Source organism: Mus musculus, chromosome 6 (genome assembly GCF_000001635.26).
Source record: "Mus musculus strain C57BL/6J chromosome 6, GRCm38.p6 C57BL/6J".
NCBI classification, from domain to species: domain Eukaryota; kingdom Metazoa; phylum Chordata; class Mammalia; order Rodentia; family Muridae; genus Mus; species Mus musculus.
In genome coordinates this window covers 41251258-41276397 of record NC_000072.6, presented here as the reverse complement: position 1 = coordinate 41276397, position 25140 = coordinate 41251258, and the positions used below count along the sequence as shown (strand labels likewise).

The window sequence follows — 25140 nt, the reverse complement described above, 5'->3', positions numbered from 1 at the left end:
TGGCTATGAACAAGTTATTTTAATAAGGTTCATTGTTTTTTCTTGTACAAAGTATTGTCTCTGCATCAACATTACCATATTTTATATAGTTCCTGGAATCTCTAGAGAAGAAACAACTGCTTCAAGCTCTCATTGTCCTTGATTCCTGTAGACAGAAGCTCCACCTCACTTAGTTCCAGCAAAGAACACTGCGAAAACTTCCACTTTAATTTTAATTTTTTTTCTGTTTCCTTGAAGTCATCCATTCTCTTTGACTCTTAAAATCTTTTATGAAATTCCTAGGCAAATGGATGGACCTGGAGGGTATCAACCTGAGTGAAGTAACCCAATCACAAAGGAACTCGCACAATATGTACTCACTGATAAGTGGATATTAGCCCATAAACTTAGGATACCGAAGAAATAAGATACAACTTGCCAAACGCATGAAATTCAAGAAGAACGAAGACCAAAGTGTGGACACTTTACCCTTTCTTAGAAATGGGAACAAAACACCCATAGAAGGAGTTACAGAGACAAAATTTGGAGCTGTGACAAAAGGATGGACCATCTAGTAATTGCCATATACAGGGGTCCATCCCATAATCAGCTTCCAAATGATGACACCATTGCATACACTAGCAAGATTTTGCTGAAAGGACCCAGATATAGCTCTCTCTTGTGAGACTATGCCGGGGCCTAGCAAACACAGAAGTGGATGATCACAGTCAGCTATTGGATGGGTCACACGGCCCCCAATGGAGGAGCTAGAGAAATTACCCAAGGAGCTAAAGGGAACTGCAACCCTATAGGTGAAACAACAATATGAACTAACCAGTACCCAGGAGCTCTTGTCTTTAGCTGCATATGTATCAAAAGATGGCCTAGTTGGCCATCACTGCAAAGAGAGGCCCATTGGACTTGCAAACTTTATATGCCCCAGTACAGGGGAACACCAGGGCCAAAAAGGGGGAGTGGGTGGGTAGGGGATTGGGGGGGTGGGTATGGGGGACCTTTGGGATAGCATTGAAAATGTAAACGAGGAAAATACCTAATTAAAAAAATATTTTATGAGAAAAAAAAAATCTTTCAGCCTTCTCTTCTGCATTGCTCCCTGAACGTTAAGGGAAGGGATTTGGTAAAGATATTGTTGCATTTAGGACTGAGTGTTCCAAAATCTCTCAGGCCCTTCATGCTAGTAAGTTGTGGGTGTCTGTGTTAATTTCTTCTACTGTAAGAGGAAGCTTCTCTGAGGATGGCAGAGTAAGGCACTGATCTGTACATATAGCACTGATCTATAGGGTGAGAGGGGAGGTGGGAGGATCTGGGCAGAGTTGCCTGAGGGGAAAGCCTGATCAGAATACATTGTACACATTACTTTTCAATCAAAATAAATAAACTGCCAGGCGGTGGTGGTACATGCCTTTTATCCCAGCACTTGGAGGCAGAGGCAAGCCGATTTCTGAGTTCGAGGCCAGCCTGGTCTACAAAGTGAGTTCCAGGACAGCCAGGGCTATACAGAGAAACCCTGTCTCAAAACACCAAAAATAAACAAACAAACAAACAAAAAAACTTGTTTTTCTTTATTGTTTGAGAATTTTATGTATACACATAACATGTTTTGGTTAAATTCACTCCACCTGAAACTTCCATTTAGTATTGGAAAATTTACTGTTATATTGGCTCAAATTTATAATTAAAATCTGTGGTTCCATGAGCAGACTTAAAGCAGCCTTTTTCTGGGAAATGATAGATGTGTGTTGAAATAATAGGGGATATTTTCAGGGGATTAGTGAGGTTTTATGTGCCTTTGAGAAGATATATTGTAAACTTTTCTTGAAACATTATTTTCTTTTATCTTTTTCTTTTTCTTCTTTAATCTTTTTTACAGTCCAGACTTTATCCCCCTCCTGGCTCTACATCTACCCTCCAACAGTTCTATATCCCACACCTCCTCCCCCCTCACCTGTCTCTAAGAGGATGCCCCCTTCCCCACCTCCCCACTCCTGGGGTCCCAAATCTGTCGAGGGTTAGGTGTATCATCTCTGATTGAACACAGACACAGAACTCCTCTGCTGTATATGTGTTGGGAGGCTCATATCAGCTGGTATATGCTGCCTGGTTGGTGGCTCAGTGTGTAAGAGATCCTTGGGGTCCAGGTTAGTTGAGACTGCTGGTTTTCCTATGAGGTTGCCTTCCTCCTGAACTTCTTCCAGCTTTTCTCCAGTTCAACCACAAGGGTCAGCAGCTTCTGTCCATTGAGTGGGTGCAAATATCTGCATCTGACTCTTTTAGCTACTTGTTGGGTCTTTCAGAGGGCAGACATGATAGGCCCCCGTTTGTCAGCACACTATAGCATCAGTAATAGTGTCAGGTCTTGGGGCCTCCCCTTGAGCTGGATCTCAATTTAGGCCTGTCATTGGACCTCCTTTCCTCATGCTTTTCTCCATTTTTGTTCCTGCAGTTCTTTCAGACAAGAAAAATTCTGGGTCAGAGTTTTTGACTGTGGGATGGCAACCATATCCTTCCACTTGATGCCCTATCTTTTTACTGGAGGTAGATTCTACAAGTTCCCTCTCCCACTGTTGGGCATTTTATCTAAGGTCCCTTTGTTTGAGTCCTGAGAGTCTCTCACTTCCCAGGTCTCTGGTACATTCTAGAGGGTCCCCCCACCTCCTTCCTTCAGTGGCTGCCTGCTTCCATTCTTTTTACTTGTCCTCAGGGCTTTAGTCGTGTTTCTCCCCCATCCCCACCCACAATATGTGATCATGTTCCTCTACTCCCCTCCTTGTCACCTTTCCCACCCAGGTCCATCCCTCTCTTCCCCCTCCTGTGATTGCTTTCTTCTCCCTTCGTAGTGGAACTGAGGCATTCTCACTTGGGCCTTTTTGCTTGTTAGCCTTCTTGGTTCTGTGAATCATATCCTGGCAATTTTGTACTTGGCTAATATCCACTACTAAGTAGATATTAGCCAAAAAAAACCATTATTTTCAATTTATTCAGAAACTCAAAATTGTTTCCACAACCTTTTGGTCCCTTTGTACGTGTTTATTTCCATGAATGCTACTGCATCTCTGCATACTTTCCTTTCTTGGTTGTGATGGAGATGAGCGGCAGCTATGGCAGGAAGGGACCTCAAACTAGGATGGCAAACATGGCAAATATGGAACCAGGAATTCAAGTTTGGTGGGATGTGAAAGACCCCTGGTATGATGGGAATGAAAACATTACTCAGAGCCATTCCTTTTCTTTTACCTGCTCTGAATCTCAGCAGTGTTTGTGGATTTATGGGTAATGTCAGCCATGTACATACACCAAAGATCCTTATATTTATGCTAAGTAATTATATTTTGTGATGAGTCATTGTCTCTCTTCTTGACGTTATCTAAAGTTGGGAGACTCTTGTTTACTAGATAGTCTTTTCCTTCACTTCAGAGAGCATAGTTTTTCTTTTTCAAAGTTCTTCTGTTCTTGCCTTCTATTATCCCACATCCGCTCATACCTAATCTCCCTTGTAAATTTAATCTTCAACATTATAATACATATCTACTTTTCATTCCTGTGTTCCTTTGCATAAAAGTGTAGCATGGAATAATAATTTTTTTACAGGACCAACTTTCTTGCTCTGTGGACATTGGCATCTTCAGCCACCCCTGTCAATATGAGTTAATTCCAGGCAAGCTGTCCTCTGACATACATGTGAATGAACACACCAAAATGTGCACATATGCACCCACATGCACCTGCAAAAAATAAATAAATAAATGAAAAGTAAAAATTTAAATACATTGTTGGAGCTTGGTTTTGCCTTATTAATGGTTTAAAAAAAACTTGTAATTTGAGGCTCAGTTTTCTGTGTTTCATTACTCCAAACAAACAGACTTTCCAGGTGTTTGTGAGAGTAGTTAGAGCCTAACCACCTACACCATGGTTTACTCTTGCCCCGACTGGAGACTTTCCAATGAAATACAACTGATAAGAGATTTTGAAGTCACATTTTTACTAATAAGACTGGTTCCGTTTTTAATGGGATAAATAAAATCCAAACTTCATAAACCTTTGGATAAGGACAGACAGTAAAGTAGATGTAAAGAGCTGAAAGGTGTGAGTGCCCCCTGGTGACAAAGTGCAAAGTAAACAAAGCTTAGTGAAAGGGATGGAGGGTTAAAAACCAAAAGGGTGAAATTATTAAAATGACAGACAGAGCTGTACGTAGTGTGACTATGAAAGAGGACTTCTCCTGGTACGGTGTAGCAGGCTCATGAATTTAGTTTAGGGATAGCTGATACTTTGTGGCAGGATAAGTTCACACTGTCTTTTAGTCTTTTGGGTTATGAAGGAGTGAGAATATCCTGTGCTTTGTCTTTTTTCTTTTTCTTTTTTCTAATGTGTGAGTGCATGGAGAGTCCTCTTTCCTGGCCACCTATTTCTAAGTGGCGTAAGTGTGACATGAAAGCCAGCATTAGGCATGAGGGAAAATCATATCCTTCCCATCTACTATTTTTGTGTAGAAAGGATGTGGCTGTGTAGAGCTGTGGATAAACTGCTAGCACAGAAGTACACAGATGTCTGGTTTGTTTTAGCAGAATCCAGAATCAGGGAGAAATGCTCCCGCTTCTTCCGTGAGACCCTGTATCCTTTAGGGATGTCTCCTTCGCTGTTACTATCAACATCGTATGAGATATAAATCAGCTGTAGCCCCAGACCAGGGTCTTGTCGATACCAGTACATTGTTTCATGGCTCATGTCCTGTCCACATTCCAGCAAAACATTCTCTCCCATTCTTTTGATCAGGTATCTTGGCATCTGGGTTACTTTCATGTCCACAAGGCCTGTGGTGAAGAAGAGGAAGTGAAGACAAGACCATCAAGCAACCTGATACTAGAAAATCTTGTTAGGCAAGGCACAGAAGTAATAGTATACAGTTTGTCCTCATTGCCAAAGACATACCAATTTCCACCACTCACCTGTTCCTAGGAAACACAGCACCACAGCAGAGATGAGCCTAACTCTCATGGTGGTTTTGAGGAAAGTGTGGATCCTTTTGTTGCTCTATATTGAGTGCTTATGATGTCACTGTCTTTGACTACACCCATGACTCTCTTCCTGCATGTAGATTAAAACATGTGGAGGTGTCAAGAGAAGAAAGAGGTTATCATGGAAGTATCTCTGTGTATGTGCACTTTTACGTACATGTATATGGAATGATACTGTGTGTGTCTGGGAGCTCACCAGTTTAGTCTTCTGAAAGTATTCATTTTTAGATACTTCCAATTTTTGCCATTCTGAATCCATAGATAGAGGCAATTTTCATTGATGTCTTTTAATATGCAATTAGCTAATTCCTCTCACCAAAATATTTGTTTTCTTTATGTTCCATTGGTGGTGGTGACAGCAATGGTGTAAATATCATTTAAAAGTTTGACAAAAGGGCTGATGGGGACAGTGGTGCACCACAAGTATACTCATGGGTAAGCAAAAAAGTATGAGTTATAGGCAAATAATCTGTTGTTTTTAGTGGTTAATTCATTTATTTATATTTCAAATGTTGTCAGCTCTGCAACACCCCCATCCCATTCCCATCCCCTTTGCCTCTATGAGGGTGGTCCTCCACCTACTCACCCACTCCTGCTTCACCACTCTAGCAATCCCCCTGTGCTGGGGCATCAAGCTTGCATACTACCAAAGGCCTCCCCTCCCATTGATGCCAGATAAGGCCATCCTCTGCTACATATGCAGCTGGAGCCATGGATCCTTTAATGTATTCTCTTTGGTTGGTGGTTTAGTCCCTGTGAGCTCTGGGCAATCCAGTTAGTTGATATTGTTCTTTCTATGGGGTTGCAATCACCTTCAGCTCCTTCAGTCCTTGCCCTAGCTTTATTGGGGTTTCCAGGCTCAGTCAGATAGTTGGCTGTATCTGCATCTGTATTAATGAGGTGCTGGCAGAGCCTCTCATGGGACAACCATAGCAGAATTCTGTCAGCAAGTGTTTCTTGGCAATAGTGTTGAGGTTTGGTATCTGCAGATGGAATGGATCCCTAGGGGAGGTGGTCTCTAGATGGCCTTTCCTTCAGTCTCGGTTCCATTTTTTTTTCTTTTGTCCCTACATTTCCTTTAGATAAAAACAATTCTGGGTTAAAAGTTTTGAGATGGTTAGGCGACCAAATCCCTCAACTAGAGGCCATGCCTATCTACTAGAGGTTGTCTCTACAGGTTCTATCTTCCCTTTGTAGGGTATTTTGGCTAATGTTATTCATAATTTCAGTGGCTAATGGGTCCTTGGAGCTTCTCGATCTCCTGACTTCTGGGACTTTCTAGTGGCTCTCTCCATTTCCCAACCCCCCATGGCTACATATTTCTATTCAATTTCCCAACCCTCTGTATTTCTCTCCTGCCCCTTTCCCTACCTGATCCTGCCCCCTCCCACTTTTCTCTCCCCTTCTTCTCTCTCTCCCTCCCAGGTCCCTGCCTCCTTCTACCTCCTGTGATTATTTTGCTTCCCCTTCTAAGTAAGATTGAAGCATCTACACTTTGGTCTTCATTTTCAAGCTTCATATGTTTTGTGGGTTGTATAGTGGGTATTCTGAACTTTGGGGCTAATATCCATTTATCAGTGAGTACATACCATGTGTGTTCTTTTGTGTCTGAGTTACCTCACTCAGGTTGTTACTTTCTAATTCTATCCATTTGCCTGTGAATTTCATGAACTCATTGTTTTTACTAGCTGAGTTGTACTCCACTGTGTAAGTATACCACATTTTCTATATCCATTCTTCTGTTGATGGACATCTGGGTTGTTTCCAGCTCCTGGCTATTATAAATAAGGCTTCTACAAACATAATGGAGCATGAGTCCTTGTTATATGTTGGAGCATCTTTTAGGAATATGCTCAGTAGTGTTATAGCTGGATCTTCACATGAGACCTCAAATATGCTCCTGTGCAATAATGCTTCTGGGTGCTTCCTTTCTGTGGGGACAGCATTTTCCCATAGTAAAGTCAGGGCTCAGAAGTAAGAGTCACCTCTTCCCTTGGTGACAACCATTTTTGTGCATTGAGGATGTGACTTTCAGGATTGTGGTCTAACTGATGATAGAGAGAAGAGGATCTACACATTTAGAGTATGAGAGGAAAACTTAAGTCTTATTTTAAGAAAACCCATAGCTCTTAAAGGCTTGCACTTAGCCCTCCAGGAGCCAAGCAAATAATAGGTAAAATATCAGAATCCAGGCCAATGTACATATTCTAGTTGCATCACAGACTCATCATCTGTCTTGATGACAATATCTAACAAGTGCCCCAGTGAAACTGTGAACATAGATATTATGGGCAAAATACAGACGATGTAGGAAGGACAGTAATATATATGTGTAAGAGCTAGCAAATATAGAGTCTGGCCTACCAAGTGCAGTCATACCCATGCCTCTGACTTACCTATTTTTTTTTTAAGATTTATTTATTTATTTATTTATTTATTTATTATATGTAAGTACACTGTAGCTGTCCTCAGACACTCCAGAAGAGGGAGTCAGATCTCGTTACAGATGGTTGTGAGCCACCATGTGGTTGCTGGGATTTGAACTCCTGACCTTCGGAAGAGCAGTCGGGTGCTCTTACCCACTGAGCCATCTCACCAGCCCTGACTTACCTATTTTAAGAAGACAAAGGCTACATAACAGAGCATACTATGGCCGTCCATTGTGGGTAAGCTCATGATGGTGTCGGGCATTTATGCTAACTTTGCTCAGGTTGCAATAAGAATACTCAACAGAAAACTCACCAGGCAGTTAGAAGATCACTAAACCCATCAGGATGCCAAGAGGAGTATTCTTGGAGGCAAGTATGTGTCTAATATTACATGAGGAAATCCTCACTTAGAGAGAAGATCTGATAGAAGGGCATCATCGATGAAGAGAGAGGAATTAGCATAGTGTACACCTTGGGGCTGGGGAGGAAGAAATTTCTGTATGAGAAGGCAGGCAGTCAGAGCAGCTAAAGGAAAGCAGAAATATAATCAGAAAAAGGGATGTAGACTTACGAGTTCACAAAATAATTCACACAAAATAGTTCAATAAAGAAACTGTAGGGTTTTCAGCTCAGGGAAGACTTACTGGCAGGAACAGCTGCCAAGCTGGCAGTCTGGGTGACTAGATGGATGGTGATCAGAGGAATCCAGGTGAGAGGTTGTACTACAATAGCAAGGATAGAGAAAATTAGTAAATGTTACAATGAAATTAATACTTAGAAGTGTGTAAAATGTGGCTATGGATTTGGTGTGGAAGGTCATCAGATGGTAGAGCACAGTTACACTGTGAGCTTGCACGCTAGTGGATAACAGTTTGATTTCATAAGCAACTCAGAATGTGACATTCCTACTCACACTCAGAAAAAACTGACAAAAATATCAATAATAAAACTAGCAATATGAAAGCCTGTAATTTATTCGGAGCTGCTTGAGAAGCAGCTTCATTGTATCTGAAGATCAAAGCCCCAGAGGAAGAAAGGTACACAGTCGTACAATGGCACTCTAGACCTAATGGGAGGAACTTGCTCTGTCTGAGTTTTGGAAGGCTCTGTGGTATAGAAAGTTAGACTGCCTTATCTAGGGATCCACCCCATAATCAGCTTCCAAATGATGACACCACTGCATACACTAGCAAGATTTTGCTGAAAGGACCCAGATATAGCTGTCTCTTGTGAGACTAGGCAGAGGCCTAGCAAACACATAAGTGGATGCTCACAGTCAGCTATTGGATGGATCACAGGGCCCCCAATGGAGGAGCTAGAGAAAGTATTTAAGGAGCTAAAGAGATCTGCAACCCTGTAGGTGCAACAACATTATGAACTAACCAGTACCCCGGAGCTCTTGACTCTAGCTACATATGTATCAAAAGGTGGCCTAGTCAGCCATCACTGGAAAGAGAGGCCCATTGGACACACAAACTTTATATGCCCCAGTACAGGGGAACGCCAGGGCCAAAAAAATGAGAATGGGTGGGTAGGGAAGTGGGGGAGGAGGGTATGGGGGACTTTTGGGATAGCATTGGAAATGTCATTGAGGAAAATACATAATAATAAAAAAAAAGAACTGGAGCAGAGAAGGGAAGTGCATTGCTGAGAACCTTTGAGACTGGGGAGTGATAGAGGGCTTCATGGCTGTTGGCATTGGGGAAAGGTGTTCCTTTCTCTGGGCTGGAGTAGGGCCTACCGAGGGAAGAGACTTCTTGTTCCTTTTGGGTGTTCTTTTTATGTAAACAGCAGCTGGGTGTGCAGTGCTGCATTCACTCATGGCACAGAGGTGCACACATGCCTGGTCGATGCTGGAAGATTTTCTAAAGATGATATATCTATCAGAGACTTTTTCCTTGTTGATAATATCAACATTAATTGAGTAATAAGCCAGCTTTAGATTACAGACATGAGTCTCATCTATGGCAAAACAGAGTCATGACTCATATTCTGAGAGCAAGTTATTTTCAACTTCTTCCCACTATCTATGATGAGGTGTCTTGCGATTTGGATGACTTGGGCTTCTGTGGAGACTACGATTGAAGAAGATAGAGGTTGAGACAGCCAGTTGAATGAAAAGAGATACTGGTGAAGCCTTCTAGGATAAGATCTGAGCTTTGGTCTACAAGCTGTAGCCACAGGTCACTCATGTGTTTCAGAACTCACCTGTTCATAGAAAATAAAGGACCACACATCTTGAGAGACTGGTGACCATGGCAATAGCAGAATAAAACCCCTGCCTCAGCTAGATAGCCTCAAGGCTGCAAATAGTATAGTGAGGTTTCTCCCTCTTTTAAGTACTTGGGTGCCAGAAACATTTGAGATAGGAAAGCTGCTCCCTTTTCTGCAGCTATTTGGTGAGTTCACAGGCATTGAAACAGCTCTTGTGATTCATGTCATTTCCTCAGTTTCTTTAAGGCAATGTGTCTGTACGCGTGTGCCACGTTTTTGTATTAGCACACTCTTGTAAAATTTTCAAATATTTGTGTATTCTAGATCCTCACGATAACGTGTGACTATCACCTAGAAATGTGAGAACAGAAAGCTTACTCTGCTATCAAAACAGTGTTTTATTTTTAGAAGCTATTTTTATACTGCAGAAAAGATTCCAAGTATCTTCCTTAGCCTACTCACTGACGGGTTTCCTTAGTCACTGGCTTTCAAAAGATGCAAAGGTGTAAAAGCTCAGTCAGTTCACACCACAGATTATTTTGCCATCATGTATCCCCTTTAAAATCTTAGAACACCTATCCCCTGATCTTTAGCAGATGAGAGTTAGTTGTTCTTGCCAGAGCCTGCTTGCCTAGTGTTTATTATATGCTTCTTGACGTTCTTTTTCCCTCTCCTTTCCCAGAAGAGTCTAGCGGAATGCATAGCATGTTTGAGTTTTGCTCTTCCTCCTCTTCCTCTTCCTCCTCCTCCTCTTCCTCCTCCACTTCTTCTAATTAAACTATAGGAGTTTGAAAAAAAAACTATAGGAGTTTGAAAGATGGCTTGGTTGTGAAGAGCAGAGTTGATGATGTTCCAGAGTTGCCCACAAGACAACTCACAATTCTGTGAAACTCTTGTACTAACGAACCTGATGACATCTTCTATCTACCACTGCCACCAGGCAGCCATGTGGTGAACACACACACACACACACACACACACACACACACACACCACGGGGGGGGGGGGAGAGGAGGAGGAGGAGGAGGAGGAGGAGGAGGAGGAGGAGGAGGAGAGAGAGAGAGAGAGAGAGAGAGAGAGAGAGAGAGAGAGAGAGAGAGAGAGAGAGAGAGAGATTTGGAATAATAATTAATTAATTAATTAAATTATATCTAATGGGTAAGATTATATATTTACAAAAAATGATGGCCGAGAGGAGTATGATCAAGCACATATACTTACATAAAATATACTTATGCTAATTTCTATGTATAATCAATATAAGTCAAATTCCTAGATCCAGGAAAGAAAGGTTGCATGTATTTATAGTATGAAATGTCACGGGACTCCGGTGGAGTCAGCTTTTCAGATGAAAGTCTGAAAGCTTTCTCATGAGGAAAGAGTTTCAAGGAAACTTACTCCCAGATCTTTGGCTATTCCCCTAACCCATAAAATTAATTTTCCAAATCCACATTAGTCTAGTGTATGGATCCACGTGCACTCTATATAGTATTACCTTATAGTAAATGCCTTTTAAGATTGTATTCTAACATAGCTAAAGCCTTTTCCCAGTGTTCTTAGAATGCAGATAGCAGCAAGGAGTTTAACCTATTCAGTAACTAATTAAGCTCTACCATAAAACAATAAAGCACTTGCCATTAACTCAGCTCTTTGCAGAAAGAGACTAAAAGTCTCACTGAGATAGAAATCTTTTACTACAGGCTACATTCCATATCAAGTATAAGTTGATATACTACCCTGATAAGGGAGAACTCTCCAGACAGGATAAGTTTTACTAGACCTAAGAATTTAGAGCTCTGTGATAACACATTACTCTTAAGGCCTGTCAAGAGTTAACAACCCCCTGATGCTTTTAACCTTAAAGTGTGAAATTCTTGCCTGGCATTAGGCTGATCCTAGGCAGGGCTTGTTATCCCTAATGTAAACATTTAATTAGTCCCTGCAAATTCCTTTCTGCTGTAACTGGTGAATTTCAGTGTATCTTGTCTTTTGTGATTTGTATCCTTTGATAATTCGTTGTAATATAAGTCTGAAGCTCAACCAGAACATTACATTCAGATTCAACACCTCTCTTGTGTGTGCCTGATTGTCACTTCATCCGACTCTTTTGCCCATCTGCCTAAGAAATCCCGTTCCTCGCAGACCAGAGACACAGAGGGTCTGCAGCAAAATGTGCTCTTTTGCTAATAGTGTGCTTTTAAGCTTCTTTTATGCTGTGTTGGAAACAAAGTATTTTGGGGATGAGAAGAAATACAAGAGAATCCTCCATCCTTCCCAAGGCTTCCACCCACAGCCAGAGCTTCTCTGGGGTTTCTAGAATTTTACTGCATTATTTTCAACTCCAGGAAAGTTGGAGGCCTTCATTCCAGTTCTCATGGCTATGACTTTTGTTCCCACACTCCTTCGTGGTAGAAAGGGCAGGCCCATCAGTTTTTATTCCGCATATTGAGAGAAGAATGGTTGTTGTCATATCATATCTAAGGAATAGTTTTTCTTTTCTTGTCTACAATCTCTTTTGGAAGAAAGCATGGAGAACAAGTTTGATTTAGCTTCCGACAGAAGTGTTTGTATTGCCTTAGAAATCCTCCATGTAGCTTAGATGTTCCTAATAAAAGGAAAGTAGTTACTAACCTCAAAAGTATACTGAAGAACGTAATTTAATATTATCGAAAACTCTGACACCCACGTTTTACGGTGAGAAATCTGGCCCTGTACCCGTACACATCATATTAAACCCTAATTTATCAGGCTTTTCCTGTGTTTACAATGATTCGACTTCTATAGAGAATATGGTTACACTTCCAATTTTATCACTTCTCCTTAAGTACTTTTCATATCAGTATGGAAAATAAAAGACAAAATGAAACAACCAGATAGTAGCCAGTTCTGCCTTCTCGTCCTGTTCCAGTTAAGTTAGTCCCCCAGACACATGCCTTCCCTGCCCTTTGCCTTCAACCCTGAAGCTTCACTTGTATCTTTCCTTTTCTGTATTAATCAAGGCACTGAGATGCTGCTGTTGGCTTGAGTCCTGGTACCTTTATGACAGGAGGAAGTTGTCTACTTCCTACTCTTTGTATGACCTTCCCTTTGATCTCTTCTGCCCAAGCTCAACATATTTAAAAGTTTGAGGGAACAGTTCCACTTTCAGTACAAGGAAGAATTTTATGCCTTTAACAATAAGACCTAAAAGAAAATAGGAATCTTTTTCTCCCTTTTGCACTCTAATGTTAGGTACACTGTCTTGTCTTCCCTGTTCTTCTTTCACTTTTCAATTTTGCCATATGTATCTGTTATCTTCTCCCTTCTTCAAGGCATAACTCTAGGCCTTGTTTCTTGTCTACCCACACTGGGTAAAAATATCTTCACAAAACTCTAAGCTTGTATCTTATCCTCAGTGGAGGGGCTATTTATTAAACAGCTGTACAAGAACATGTGTTTTGCACTTCAGCTACATGGCTATCTTTACTTTTGTATGATTTTGAGCCCAGGTATGGACTAACAAAATTATCATCATAATTGTAGTCCCAACTCACTTTACACTTAAGCTATTTCAGTTTGAAAGGTATACTCTACCTTATATCACTTTGTTCTCTACCACCAGACCCTGAGAATACAAATTAAATCTGTGTGTTTTCAAAATACGTGTGCATATATATTGAATTTTGTCACACTCTCACATTATTATTTGCAACGTGATGTATTTATTACAGAATCTGTTACTGCCCTCTAGTGGAGTATCATAGTGAACGTCACTTGAACCAAGTTAAAACCTAAATTGTGTAATCTGTGAATATACTTAATTAAACAGGCAAGGGGACTTAAGTTTGCAGAAGTCACTGAGGCTGTTGATAAGCAGATCTTGGTATAGGGAGAACATCCTTGACATCCAGGTGGTCCAAATCTGATCACACAGGTCCTTAAAAGCATAGACCCTTCCTTAGCTATACAGAAGAGGGTCAGATGGATGGAGTGTGGATTTTTCCCTCAATCTTTCAGAAAGGAATGTAGCATTCCTCCTACCCAATTTCAGTCAGGTGTGGAATAGGTTGGGATTGTGTCATTTTAAGACCCAAGCTGTATATTAATTTATATTATGTCAACAAAAGTTGGTATGATCAGGAAGGCAAGAAAACTGGGAGTAGGATATGATTAAGATGGGGAGAAGACAGAGAAGGAGGATAATTGAGGACCAGGAAGGTCCTCGTATGTGGGTGGCTTCTCTGAGTTAGGCACTTAGATGGGCACTGTGAACTTGGACTTGTACATTTTGTACAGAAAAGATTGGCTACATTGATAAGCTAGCACAGAGAAATCTAAGAGCCTTCTTAAGGTTGGAAGATTAAAATGTCTGGGGTGATAATTCTTTTTCTTTGTTGTGGTGGTAGGTAGTCTGAACGTAGGGCCTCATGCACTCTGGGTAAATGCTTTGCCACTGACTTACACTCCAAGACCTCACTGGTTTTGTGAGAAATATTATACTCACCCAGGGCATCATTTTCAAAGGTGTCAACTTCAGAGAAATAATGAATAAACTTTATGCTTTATCCTGGATCTGTTTACCTGGATATCCAATTTGATTTGATACTCTGAAAACATCCCGGTACAGAATACTTACAGCTTCTCTGAGCTAGGTTCTCAGTGCCTATGTTTTGTTGAAGTCTACGTTGAAGTCTAGGAGGCCTGTGTTAGAACAGTGTAGAAACCAACCGGAAAGCCCACTAGGAAGCCTATATGAAGGCAACAATCCATGGGTTGAGACTCTGGGACCCTGAATTGAACATTCCTAACTCTGGAGGCTACACAAACCAGAGTCCTCAACTCTGACCTCTCATCTAGTTCTTCTCTTAACAGAACTTCTTCTAGGTATGTATTTCTTAGGCTAATTCAGTTCTGAAAAAAAACCTTCTATTCCACATTTCCTGTCATATTTGTGCACCTTTTCTGACATATCCTTTGTTTGCCAAGCCATGTATTCTTTAAGATAAGCACAGCTCCTACTATAGTAAGGGAGACAAATTTTTATGTGTTTAAACTTGAATCCCATTCTTGGGGCAAGTTACTTATGCAATGTGTGGTCAAGTTTTTGTAACTGGGTGTTGTTTGTTTACTAGCATCGCCATAACAAAGTACTGCATACTGCTCTAAATGGCAGATGTTAATTTTCCTCCCATTTCTGATGGCGAGTTGAAGGTGTTCGCTGACACAGTGTCCCCAGAGGCTTATCTTCTTGATTTGTAGATGGACATCCTTTCCCTTAAGGTCTTTCCTCCCTGTATCTGCAGCCTGATCATTTTGCACACTGGGTGTCACCCATGTGACTTCATTTTACTTAATTACAGCTTTGAAGATACTATCTCCAAGTAACTAGTTCTGTGAAGCATTGGTTTTAGACTTCATCAAGTAAGTACAGCAGACAGGTACGTCTCATCCTGCAACAATGGAAATACAAAGAATACTGACTTGAAGGGCATGTTAAGGCAATGATGATGAAATGAGTGAATGAGTAAAGAGGTCCAAGCTTTGATGATCATATATTCGCATAGTGCCATCTCACCGCTACTTTTCCAACGATATTTTTGAAATGTTATTTCAGTGAGGATCCAGTGTTAAATTATTCACATATTGCTTTCTTTGAAATTTCTCCTCAGTTCTGAGATGCATATGTCAGCTACTTCATTTTATAGATGCGAAACTGGAACCTGAGAGGGGCAACTGCATTCCTGAAGTTATGAAGTGGCCAGCTTTGCTTGATTATGGATGCTGCATTCAACCACAGGTTTTGAATATTTCAGTATCCCTACTTAAACACTTAGGTTGGGTGAGCAATAAATCTCTGATTTTTAAAGCAATCTGGCCTATTTCTCCCTATAGGAAATGTTTCCACATTGACTCTATTTCAACACCTAAAACATACCTAATATATCTCCTTTGATGCCTTGTTCCTTGTCACATTTCATTCCCATGTGTTCAGTGGTATCTTCGTCTGGTTTTCTATAAGTTATGGACTATGAGAATGGGTCTCTCCAGCAGGGCTGGCTCTTCTGACAGCCTAAGTGTGATCCCAGAATCAGCTTTGAAATGAGTGCCTGCTGCCTTTCAATTTTCTAGTTTTCTTTTGTTTTGCTTTTAAAAAAACAGCAGGAGTTTTATTTCATTTTGTTTTGACAACCTAATATGTATTGTAAAAGGTTGACACCTTTAGTCCAAATAAATACAAGTTTCTATTTACTGTAACTTTATCATTATTGTGTACAATTTGGAATTGTTCATCTTCTACTTTAACCATCTATTTTTCCTAAATGTTTGCTACAGAAACATCATGTAGTATTCTTGAGAGATTTTATGCTACTTTCTCATACAAGGTGAATTTCTGTTTGTGTGAGTGGGACAGTGAGTCAGTTTTCTTTTGAAACTCATAGTTACAAGGACAAATCACATTCTAATCATTTGACACTCAGAAGATTACTTCTGTCCTCTGTAAAAATATTCTTGCCTTGCTGGGTAGCAGCTACCTAGCAAAGGCCAACACATTCTCTGCTAGCTACAGCCAACAAGAATGGAAGAAAGAATTCTTCCTATGAGAACAGCCCCTCTCTGAGGTAAAAATGACTAGAAAGACACTTGATGAAATGTAAATTTGATCTGTAATGAAATATTTTCAGGAATGGAACAAGCTATAGCAATAAATTAAATTTGCTCTTAGAAGTGGCATTATCTGATGAAAACCCTAGTTTATCTCTTTGCCTTTCCTTGGACTACTTCCTAGCATAGCCTTGCCTTCTTTTGCTTGCTTGGAAATGGGGTTGTGAAATGCTTTTCTATGGCTGGTGTAATAAATCACTGTAAAATTAATATCATAAAACACTAATCACAAAGCTACCATGTGTGGAGAGCCGTGAGCAATCGCCATCATGAGCCTCCGCTGTGCCTAACTGGTAAACAAGTAATGTGCGCAGGTGCAAGAGTAAATTCGTGCCAAGTCACTGCCCATTCCGGGGTGTAGTAGTGGGGTGATGAGTGAGCAGCTAATCAGAAGTTGACACGTCACACGGAGGGGTATATAAGCAGCACCAGTTTCCTTGTTCGGGGTCTTCCTTCAGATGAAGCAATAAAGCTTTGCCGTAGAAGAATCCAGTTGTCTGAGTGAATTCTTGCTGGCGAGATACTAGCTCGGGATAACCATGTAGAATACTACAGATTAGAAATTAAGTATAATTCTTGTTGGATTTATATCAAGAGGCAGGAAGGATTATCTTTTGATTTGAGTATCCATGGGATAATCTGTCCCCTTACCTTTAGAGACCACTGCCTTTCTCTGGTTGCTCTTATTTATCTTCAAAGAAAGCAACATCACACTAACCATAGTCACTGTTAAAGACATGAATGTTTAGGCTGAGTCCAGCTATACAATCCAAACAATAATCTTGTTGTATTGAGTTAGCTGAACACTTAATTACACCTCCACACTTCATTCTCTTTTTCTATATAAAGTAATGTATTCATAGTTACTGAGTAATAGGAGGTAGATATTTTTGGAGCCATTATTTTGGCTAACAGAGGATGATAAGACTGAGAATTGGTTAAATCTATGAAAACATTTTGCAAAGGCTTCTATTCAAATATCTTAAATTTTTTTAATATAAAATTTCACTAATGCTTGGCAAATACACTTCCAGAAAATCCATTTTTTCACAAATAAAGCTTTATATCTGCATTATTCATAAAAAATTTAAAACTGAAATGGATCGAATGTGCATTTAACAAGTGGATGGAAAAGCATGTCCACAGGATGCAACCATTTTCCACACTAAGAATATAAGAAGTTATTGAAATACTTTAGAACACGGATGGGCCGGCCAATAAGGATCTTTCTATCTTCAACTCTCCTCCTCACAGGAATGGAGTTATAGGTGTATATAGCTGCATCTAGATTTTATATAGGTTTCAGAAATCTAAGTTCTCATGATGTTGCACAATGAGTGCTGTGAAGAAATCTTCCCAGCCAGCATATCACATTGGAAGCAAAAGACCAGATATTTAAAGCCAAAAGTCCCATAAGGAGGTATCTTGCAAGGATGTTGAGAGAGGACATCAATTGAGGTCCTTCATTGTTCAAGGTACAAAGTCACAGAAATAGATGCTGAAGCCATAGTAATAGAGATTAGGGTTGGAAAGAGGCAGGAGTGTGGAGGGCTGTGTATGAAAAATGTGCTTAACATGAGGTAGGATTCATTCTCTGAATATTACACTCAAAGGAAAGCTCTAATTTCTCTGTATTATTAATGCCATATGAACAATGGCGCAGCCATAGTTCCATGCCTGGGTCTTGCTGATACCAATACATTTTGTCACAGGGCATGGTTTGAGAACTTTCCAGAATAATTTTCTTTCCAGTCCCCATAATAGAGTACTTTGGAGTTTTGGAGATAATAGCATCCAATAGGCCTGCAGGCTGAGACAACTTTTGGCAGCAAAGTCCAGGGTGGGATTTGAGGACAGAATGATAAGGAAAACACACACACACACAAAGGAAAATTTTCCTTCCTGAGTTTGAAAATTCTGCATCTTACCTGCTCCCAGATTATTAAAGGCCAGACAATGCATGAACTTGGCAGTCATGGGACAGGCTGGGCTAAAGCAGGAGTTTTAGGTCATGGGGCAGAGATTGGGTTCTTCTAGAAGTTAGTGTATTATGGCATAACCCTGTCAACTGTTCAGGGTTTCATAATGATCCTATTCAATACAGATTCATCTATATTGCTTTTCACATCAAAGGAAAAGTATTTTTGTTTAATTTCCTCATCCAAAGTAGGTTTGGCACTCTGGTTATTTATTCTAATTCTATCCTAGTCTTAGGAAACCTTCAACTGCAACTATTTTGCAAGGTTTGGAGATGAATACACTTCAGAGCTTTCAAAGTCTGTAATAACGGAATGTGATCTAATTATAAAGGGTGGAAAGGAAGCAATGTTGTGTGAGCTCTGAAGAATAAATGGACTCTGACAATCTGAAAGGGAGGATTCTTCAATAGGAAGAGCCAGGAGTTGCTACATCAAACCAGCAATGGGGCAGCTGTGAGCAGTAAATCAACCATCTATTTATATAACAAATATGTTAAGAATGTGGAGCAACAACTGGCAATCACTGATTTCCCAGAAAGCATAGAGTGACTGAGTGGTCATCAGTCAACCATCTCAACCCTGTCGTCACTGACTTGTTAGGGTTTTATTGAGTTAGACTCCCCCTACAATGATTTTAGGTTCACCTTTCTCTTAGAAGTAGCTTCAAACACTGAGCGATCAGAACATTCTAATTTTTACTTCTGCCTGGCACACAATTTAGTAACACTGATAAATTAAAACATGATTCATATTTAGATGCACACATAAACATTTCCTTGTGTATCTTCTGTTTCAAAATGAAGAGTCCCTTAAAGAAGAGAGCTGCTGTTTCTCCATGCCATTCTTTCATATTTGCTTTTTCCTAGATCTCAATTATATATCACCATCAGATCTAATTGTGAGAAATATATGTGTATATATACACATTTTTTGGTCCAGTGAAACAGTCTATTTTTAAACTTCTCTGAACCAATCTTCTTAGAAGCAAACATGTTTTATTTTTAAAAGGACTTGGATGTGAGGGGTGTAGAGAATTTAAATAGACATTAACCAGAAGTCAGAAAATATGTTCTTCAAAAGAATCTTGAGGAACTACTTGAAGACTCATTTGAGCCTACTTTTGTCCCTTCCCCACTTCCTTCTTCCTCCCTGCATGCTATCTTCCAGGAATTATCCACAGTACCAGGCATGTAAAGCTCTCAAGATACCACTCCTATCTATAAAGTCTTATAATGACTCTAGATGGAAAGAATCATAAAAACCCATCACTGCGCCTAGCAATCGTTTCACAGGAGAGAAGTTGCTTTTCTTTTCTGTAAAGGTCAGAAAAGCTTTTGTGGATAGGTCTTCCCTGGCTGAAGAATGGGATAATGTATAAGAGGTAAAGAAATAGACTCAGGAGAGAGCTTTTAAAAGGTACAGCTGTCCCAATTCAACACGATCTATTTAAGGAAATACAACATGTTCAACTAGGCTTAAATTCAAAGTGCTAGAGTGAATTTAGAACACTTGGACAGATTTTGTGTGTGTGTGTGTGTGCACAGAAATGTTTATGAAAGGCTTTGTGTACTGCATAAATTTAGAAAGTTAAACATGGACACCCTATGTACATGATGTTAAATTATGGGTACAAGCTGGGAGACCAGGAATGAGAGCTTTGTATTATTTTTCTAGGAAGAGGACAGTGAAAGCGTACACTAGATCAGAAATAGAGAGGGAAAATTGAATCTGATGAACATGTTTGCTCTACGAATAATGACAATAACTATCTTCTTGGTGAATTGTCTAAGCTAGTGAAGGCTCTTTCTCATTGCTTCCCAGTTCCTTGTCAGGTCTTAGCACAGTCATGTCCAATGATTTGTTTACATGAAAAGAGGACATGAATCCTGTAGCCTTCACATTAGGATTATGCCAGATGAAGTCCAGCTCCAAACTTCCTTGAGGAGTCATAAAAGTCCTATGTTGAAATTATCCCCAAGCCCAGATCCTTTCCTGTCCAAACACATCCCCCCATGCAGCCATGCTGACTGTCAGGGCATTTCCAGCAACTATATATCTTCCTGTGAGAATTTAATTCATGACATTGTGGGGACAGGAAACAAAGAGATTTAGAAACTAATGTAATTGAGAATGGGATTTCACAATCATTACAATCACTGAGATGGAAATACAGTGTGCCCAGAATGGGGGCAGGTTGAGGAGGCAACAAATTCAGGAATAAATTCCTTGAGTTTGAGTTGCCTGTGAGGAAGCGAGCTTGCACTGTTCACTCACAGCTAATTTTGTCAACAAGAAACATAGAAGATGCAGTGACTATGGGTGGCAAACGTGAAGGGAAAATGTAACAGGCAAAAAATAATTGAATAAAGTGGGAAATTACATAGTAGCTTATATGAGAGACTTTTAGTTACATATGGAATTACTATTGAAGTTTACCTAGTAAGAAAGAACAAAGCTCATGAAAAAATACTTTAAAGAGATCAATTAAATGATACAGAGCACTCAAAAGAGACTGAAAATTGAGAGTGGCATTCTTTTAAGAATAAGAATGAGAATGAAAACATGTAGAAGACAAAACCTGCTGGCTCCTCTCTTTCTGAGCAGCCATAAAACCAGTGGATTTTTGCTGTGATTGAGACTAATTGGGAAAGATGACAAAGTCCATGTGGAAGCTTTTAAAATGATTCTGAGACTCTAGAAGGTCTTGATTAAATACTGTTGTTCCTATTACTCACTAGTTTCTAGATGAGTGCCTGCTACAGAAGAATCATGGGATTGATCCAGTGACAATACTGAAAGGGGCATCTCTACTGTCTTATCTACCCCCTAGTTGTATTTTGATATTTTTAATTTAGAATATCTAGATAATTCCAAGATTGATCTGCTCTAAATTGTTCTTGGCACAGCTCAGAATGCATAACCCTAGATGAATAATTATTTTTTGTAGATCAAATTCTCTACTATTTTAAACTTCTGAGCTAAGTATAATAATAAACTTAAAACTTAAAATCAAGACAGCATGTTCTCATATACAGTTAAGTGGGTATAAAGATAAAGGGTGAGGTTGAGCTCAGAGAAACTAGGACTGTTTCTGACATAGACTATAGGGATTGTTAGTCAGGAGAGAGTGCAGTAGTAGACTGTGCAAAAATAGATGGAAGCCAAACAAAGACCTGTTTAAAAAAAAAACCACAGTGTATTTGAACCGATAAGAAATATTCTTGAAAAGTCATTAATTTATTTAAGCCAGAGAAGTAGATCAGTGCCTTACTTTGTCTCCATTGGAGAAGCTTCTTCTTAAAGCAGATGGGAAGAAATGCATAGACCCATATCCAGATATCATGCACAGAAGGAGAGACTTTGAAACAGTCAGACTTCAATAGGATGCCTTCACCGAATCCTTCTTCTCAGGGATCAGTGAACCTCATGGAAGAGAAGGCAGATATACTGTAAGAGCCAGTGGTGGAGAAAGGACACAAAGAAGACAAAGCTGTCTAAATGAACATAACTCATGCACATATGACCTCACAGAGACCGAGGCAGCATGCCCTGGATCGGAAGAGTTCTGAATCCCATACTTTTTAAATATATTTTGACTTCCAGTTTAGTGTTTTTATAGAGTTCCAAGTGGGCAAATGAGTTGACCTCTGTTTCATGTGCTTTTTCTTTGGGTTCTTTTCCTTCTCGTTGTAAGTTTTTATTTTCAATTCCTTTGTTCATTTTTTAAATCTTACTTGAAAAAAAATCATTAGATGCTGGTAAATATTTGAGCTCATTATCCTGAAAGACTGTGGTTAGATCATCTTAGCTTTTCCTGGAAGTACACTTTGAACCTTATCCTCAGACAGAAAGAAAGCATTGGGATTTCTTTTTTTTTTTTTTCTTTTTTTTGTGACTATCTTAGGTCATATTTCTGAGGGAGGGGACACATGTCTTGGGAAGGATACATAGTAAGGTTTTACTACTAAAATGATCTATTTGGTAAAAACTCCACAAAGAGTTTTGTCAAAAAAATAACTGTTTTGAAAGGGTTATTTTTTTCCTCTAAAATGTCAACAAGAGTAAGGGCACAGATACAACATACTTAATATGCCAACACAACAACATCAAGTCAGTGAGTAAATAAAGTGGCACCAACTTCATGGCAATTTTTCAAGACACAGTTCAAAGATATTTTTAAAATAAATAACTAAAAGAGGAGCCGTCATCCTCAGCCCAGGGAGGCGGCACTGACAATGGACTGAGGCAGGAAGCGCGGCCAGCACTGGTCCTCGGGGCGGGGAGCAGAAGCGCCACCCTCAGGAGGGGTGGATGCTCAGGTTGGATGCTTGTCCAGAGAAGAAAGCCTCAGGAGAGGCTGTCTTTTGCCATTTTCCTCTTTTCTTCCAACGTGTGCTTAAATATTTTTCTCAAGGTGTCGTAAACTATTGGTCCGTTTTCAGAATCAAAATTAACCTTGGTGAAAGCTTTAATGGCATGTGAAAGGCAAGCTTCCTCCACCCCCATGGGAAGCGTCTGCAGGCTCACTATGCAGTGCAGCACACAGAGGATGGTCTGGTACTGCCCCTTCTCTAGTAAAAACAGGGCTTCGGCAGTATCTGCTTGTCTGTCGACCAGCATGTCCACATCCTCTTTGGTGATTACAGGCTCTTTCAGTTGCTCAACCCAAGACCACATCAAACTGCACAAGATGAAAGGGTCTCTCTCGCCGCATATTCGTTCCCAGGCTTCCTCTCGGGAATTTAGTTCTTTCTGCCACATCTCCACTTTCCTTTTCACTTCCTCCTTTTCTTTTTTTTTTTAATTAGGTATTTTCCTCATTTACATTTTCAATGCTATCCCAAAGGTCCCCCATACCCACCCCCCAATCCCCTACCCACCCACTCCCCCTTTTTGGCCCTGGCGTTCCCCTGTACTGGGGCATATAAAGTTTGCAAGTCCAATGGGCCTCTCTTTGCAGTGATGGCCGACTAGGCCATCTTTTGATACATATGCAGCTAGAGTCAAGAGATCCGGGGTACTGGTTAGTTCATATTGTTGTTCCACCTATAGGGTTGCAGTTCCCTATAGCTCCTTGGGTACTTTCTCTAGCTCCTCCATTGGGGGCCGTGTGACCCATCCAATAGCTGACTGTGAGCATCCACTTCTGTGTTTGCTAGGCCCCAGCATAGTCTCACAAGAGACAGCTATATCTGGGTCCTTTCAGTGAAATCTTGCTAGTGTATGCAATGGTGTCAGCATTTGGAAGCTAATTATGGGATGGATCCCTGCATATGGCAGTCACTAGATGGTCCATCCTTTCATCACAGCTCCAAATGTTGTCTCTGTAACTCCTTCTATGGGTGTTTTGTTCCCATTTCTAAGAAAGGGTAAAGTGTCCACACTTTGGTCTTCGTTCTTCTTGAATTTCATGCGTTTGGCAAGTTGTATCTTATATCTTGGGTATCCTAAGTTTCTGGGCTAATATCCACTTATCAGTGAGTACATATTGTGCAAGTTCCTTTGTGATTGGGTTACTTCACTCAGGATGATACCCTCCAGGTCCATCCATTTGCCTAGGAATTTCATAAATTCATTTTTTTTAATAGCTGAGTAGTATTCCATTGTGTAAATGTACCACATTTTCTGTATCCATTCCTCTGTTGAGTGGCATCTGGGTTCTTTCCAGCTTCTGGCTATTATAAACAAGGCTGCTATGAACATAGTGGAGCATGTGTTCTTCTTACTGGTTGGGACATCTTCTGGATATATGCCCAGGAGAGGTATTGCGGGATCCTCTGGTAGTACTATGTCCAATTTTCTGAGGAACCGCCAGACTGATTTCCAGAGTGGTTGTACATGCAATCCCCATCAAAATTCCAACTCAATTCTTCAACGAATTAGAAAGGGCAATCGGCAGATTCATCTGGAATAACAAAAAACCGAGGCTAGCAAAAACTCTTCTCAAGGATAAAAGAACCTCTGGTAGAATCACCATGCCGGACCTAAAACTGTACTACAGAGCAATTGTGATCAAAACTGCATGGTACTGGTATAGTCACAGACAGGTAGACCAATGGAACAGAATTGAAGACCCAGAGATGAACCCACACACCTATGGTCACTTGATCTTTGACAAGGGAGCTAAAACCATCCAGTGGAAAAAAGACAGCATTTTCAACAAATGGTGCTGGCACAACTGGCGGTTATCATGTAGAAGAATGCAAATTGATCCATTTCTATCTCCTTGTACGAAGGTCAAATCTAAGTGGATTAAGGAACTCCACATAAAACCAGAGACACTGAAACTTATAGAGGAGAAAGTAGGGAAAAGCCTCGAAGATATGGGTACAGGGGGAAAATTCCTGAATAGAACAGCAATGGCTTGTGCTGTAAGATCAAGAATTGATAAATGGGACCTCATAAAATTGCAAAGCTTCTGCAAAGCAAAAGACACCGTCAATAAGACAAAAAGGCCACCAACAGATTGGGAAAGGATCTTTACCTATCCCAAATGGGATAGGGGACTAATATCCAATATATATAAAGAACTCAAGAAGGTGGACTCCAGAAAATCAAATAACCCCATTAAAAAATGGGGCTCAGAGCTGAACAAAGAATTCTCACCTGAGGAATACCGAATGGCAGAGAAACACCTGAAAAAATGTTCAACATCCTTAATCATCAGGGAAATGCAAATCAAAACAACACTGAGATTCCACTTCACTCCAGTCAGAATGGCTAAGATCAAAAACTCAGGTGACAGCAGATGTTGGCGAGGATGTGGAGAAAGGGGAACACTCCTCCATTGTTGGTGGAATTGTAAGCTTGTACAACCACTCTGGAAAGCATTGGGATTTCTGAATCACAGTATTTTCTACA

The 25140-nt window shown here is 40.3% G+C and overlaps 4 pseudogenes and 1 further gene; all 5 read right to left on the bottom strand.

Annotated features, from left to right (window-relative positions):
- Tcrb (T cell receptor beta chain) overlaps nucleotides 1-25140 on the bottom strand; it is a 667076-nt gene that overhangs the window by 281974 nt on the left and 359962 nt on the right.
- On the bottom strand, nucleotides 4517-4995 carry Trbv29 (T cell receptor beta, variable 29; annotated as a pseudogene). Its single transcript is given in 2 exon segments — nucleotides 4517-4811; nucleotides 4947-4995. Coding segments are annotated over 2 exon segments (344 nt in total).
- On the bottom strand, nucleotides 9248-9701 carry Trbv28 (T cell receptor beta variable 28; annotated as a pseudogene). Its single transcript is given in 2 exon segments — nucleotides 9248-9519; nucleotides 9653-9701. Coding segments are annotated over 2 exon segments (321 nt in total).
- Nucleotides 17819-18277, bottom strand: Trbv27 (T cell receptor beta variable 27; annotated as a pseudogene). Its single transcript is given in 2 exon segments — nucleotides 17819-18103; nucleotides 18229-18277. Coding segments are annotated over 2 exon segments (334 nt in total).
- Nucleotides 22071-23170, bottom strand: Gm2719 (predicted pseudogene 2719; annotated as a pseudogene).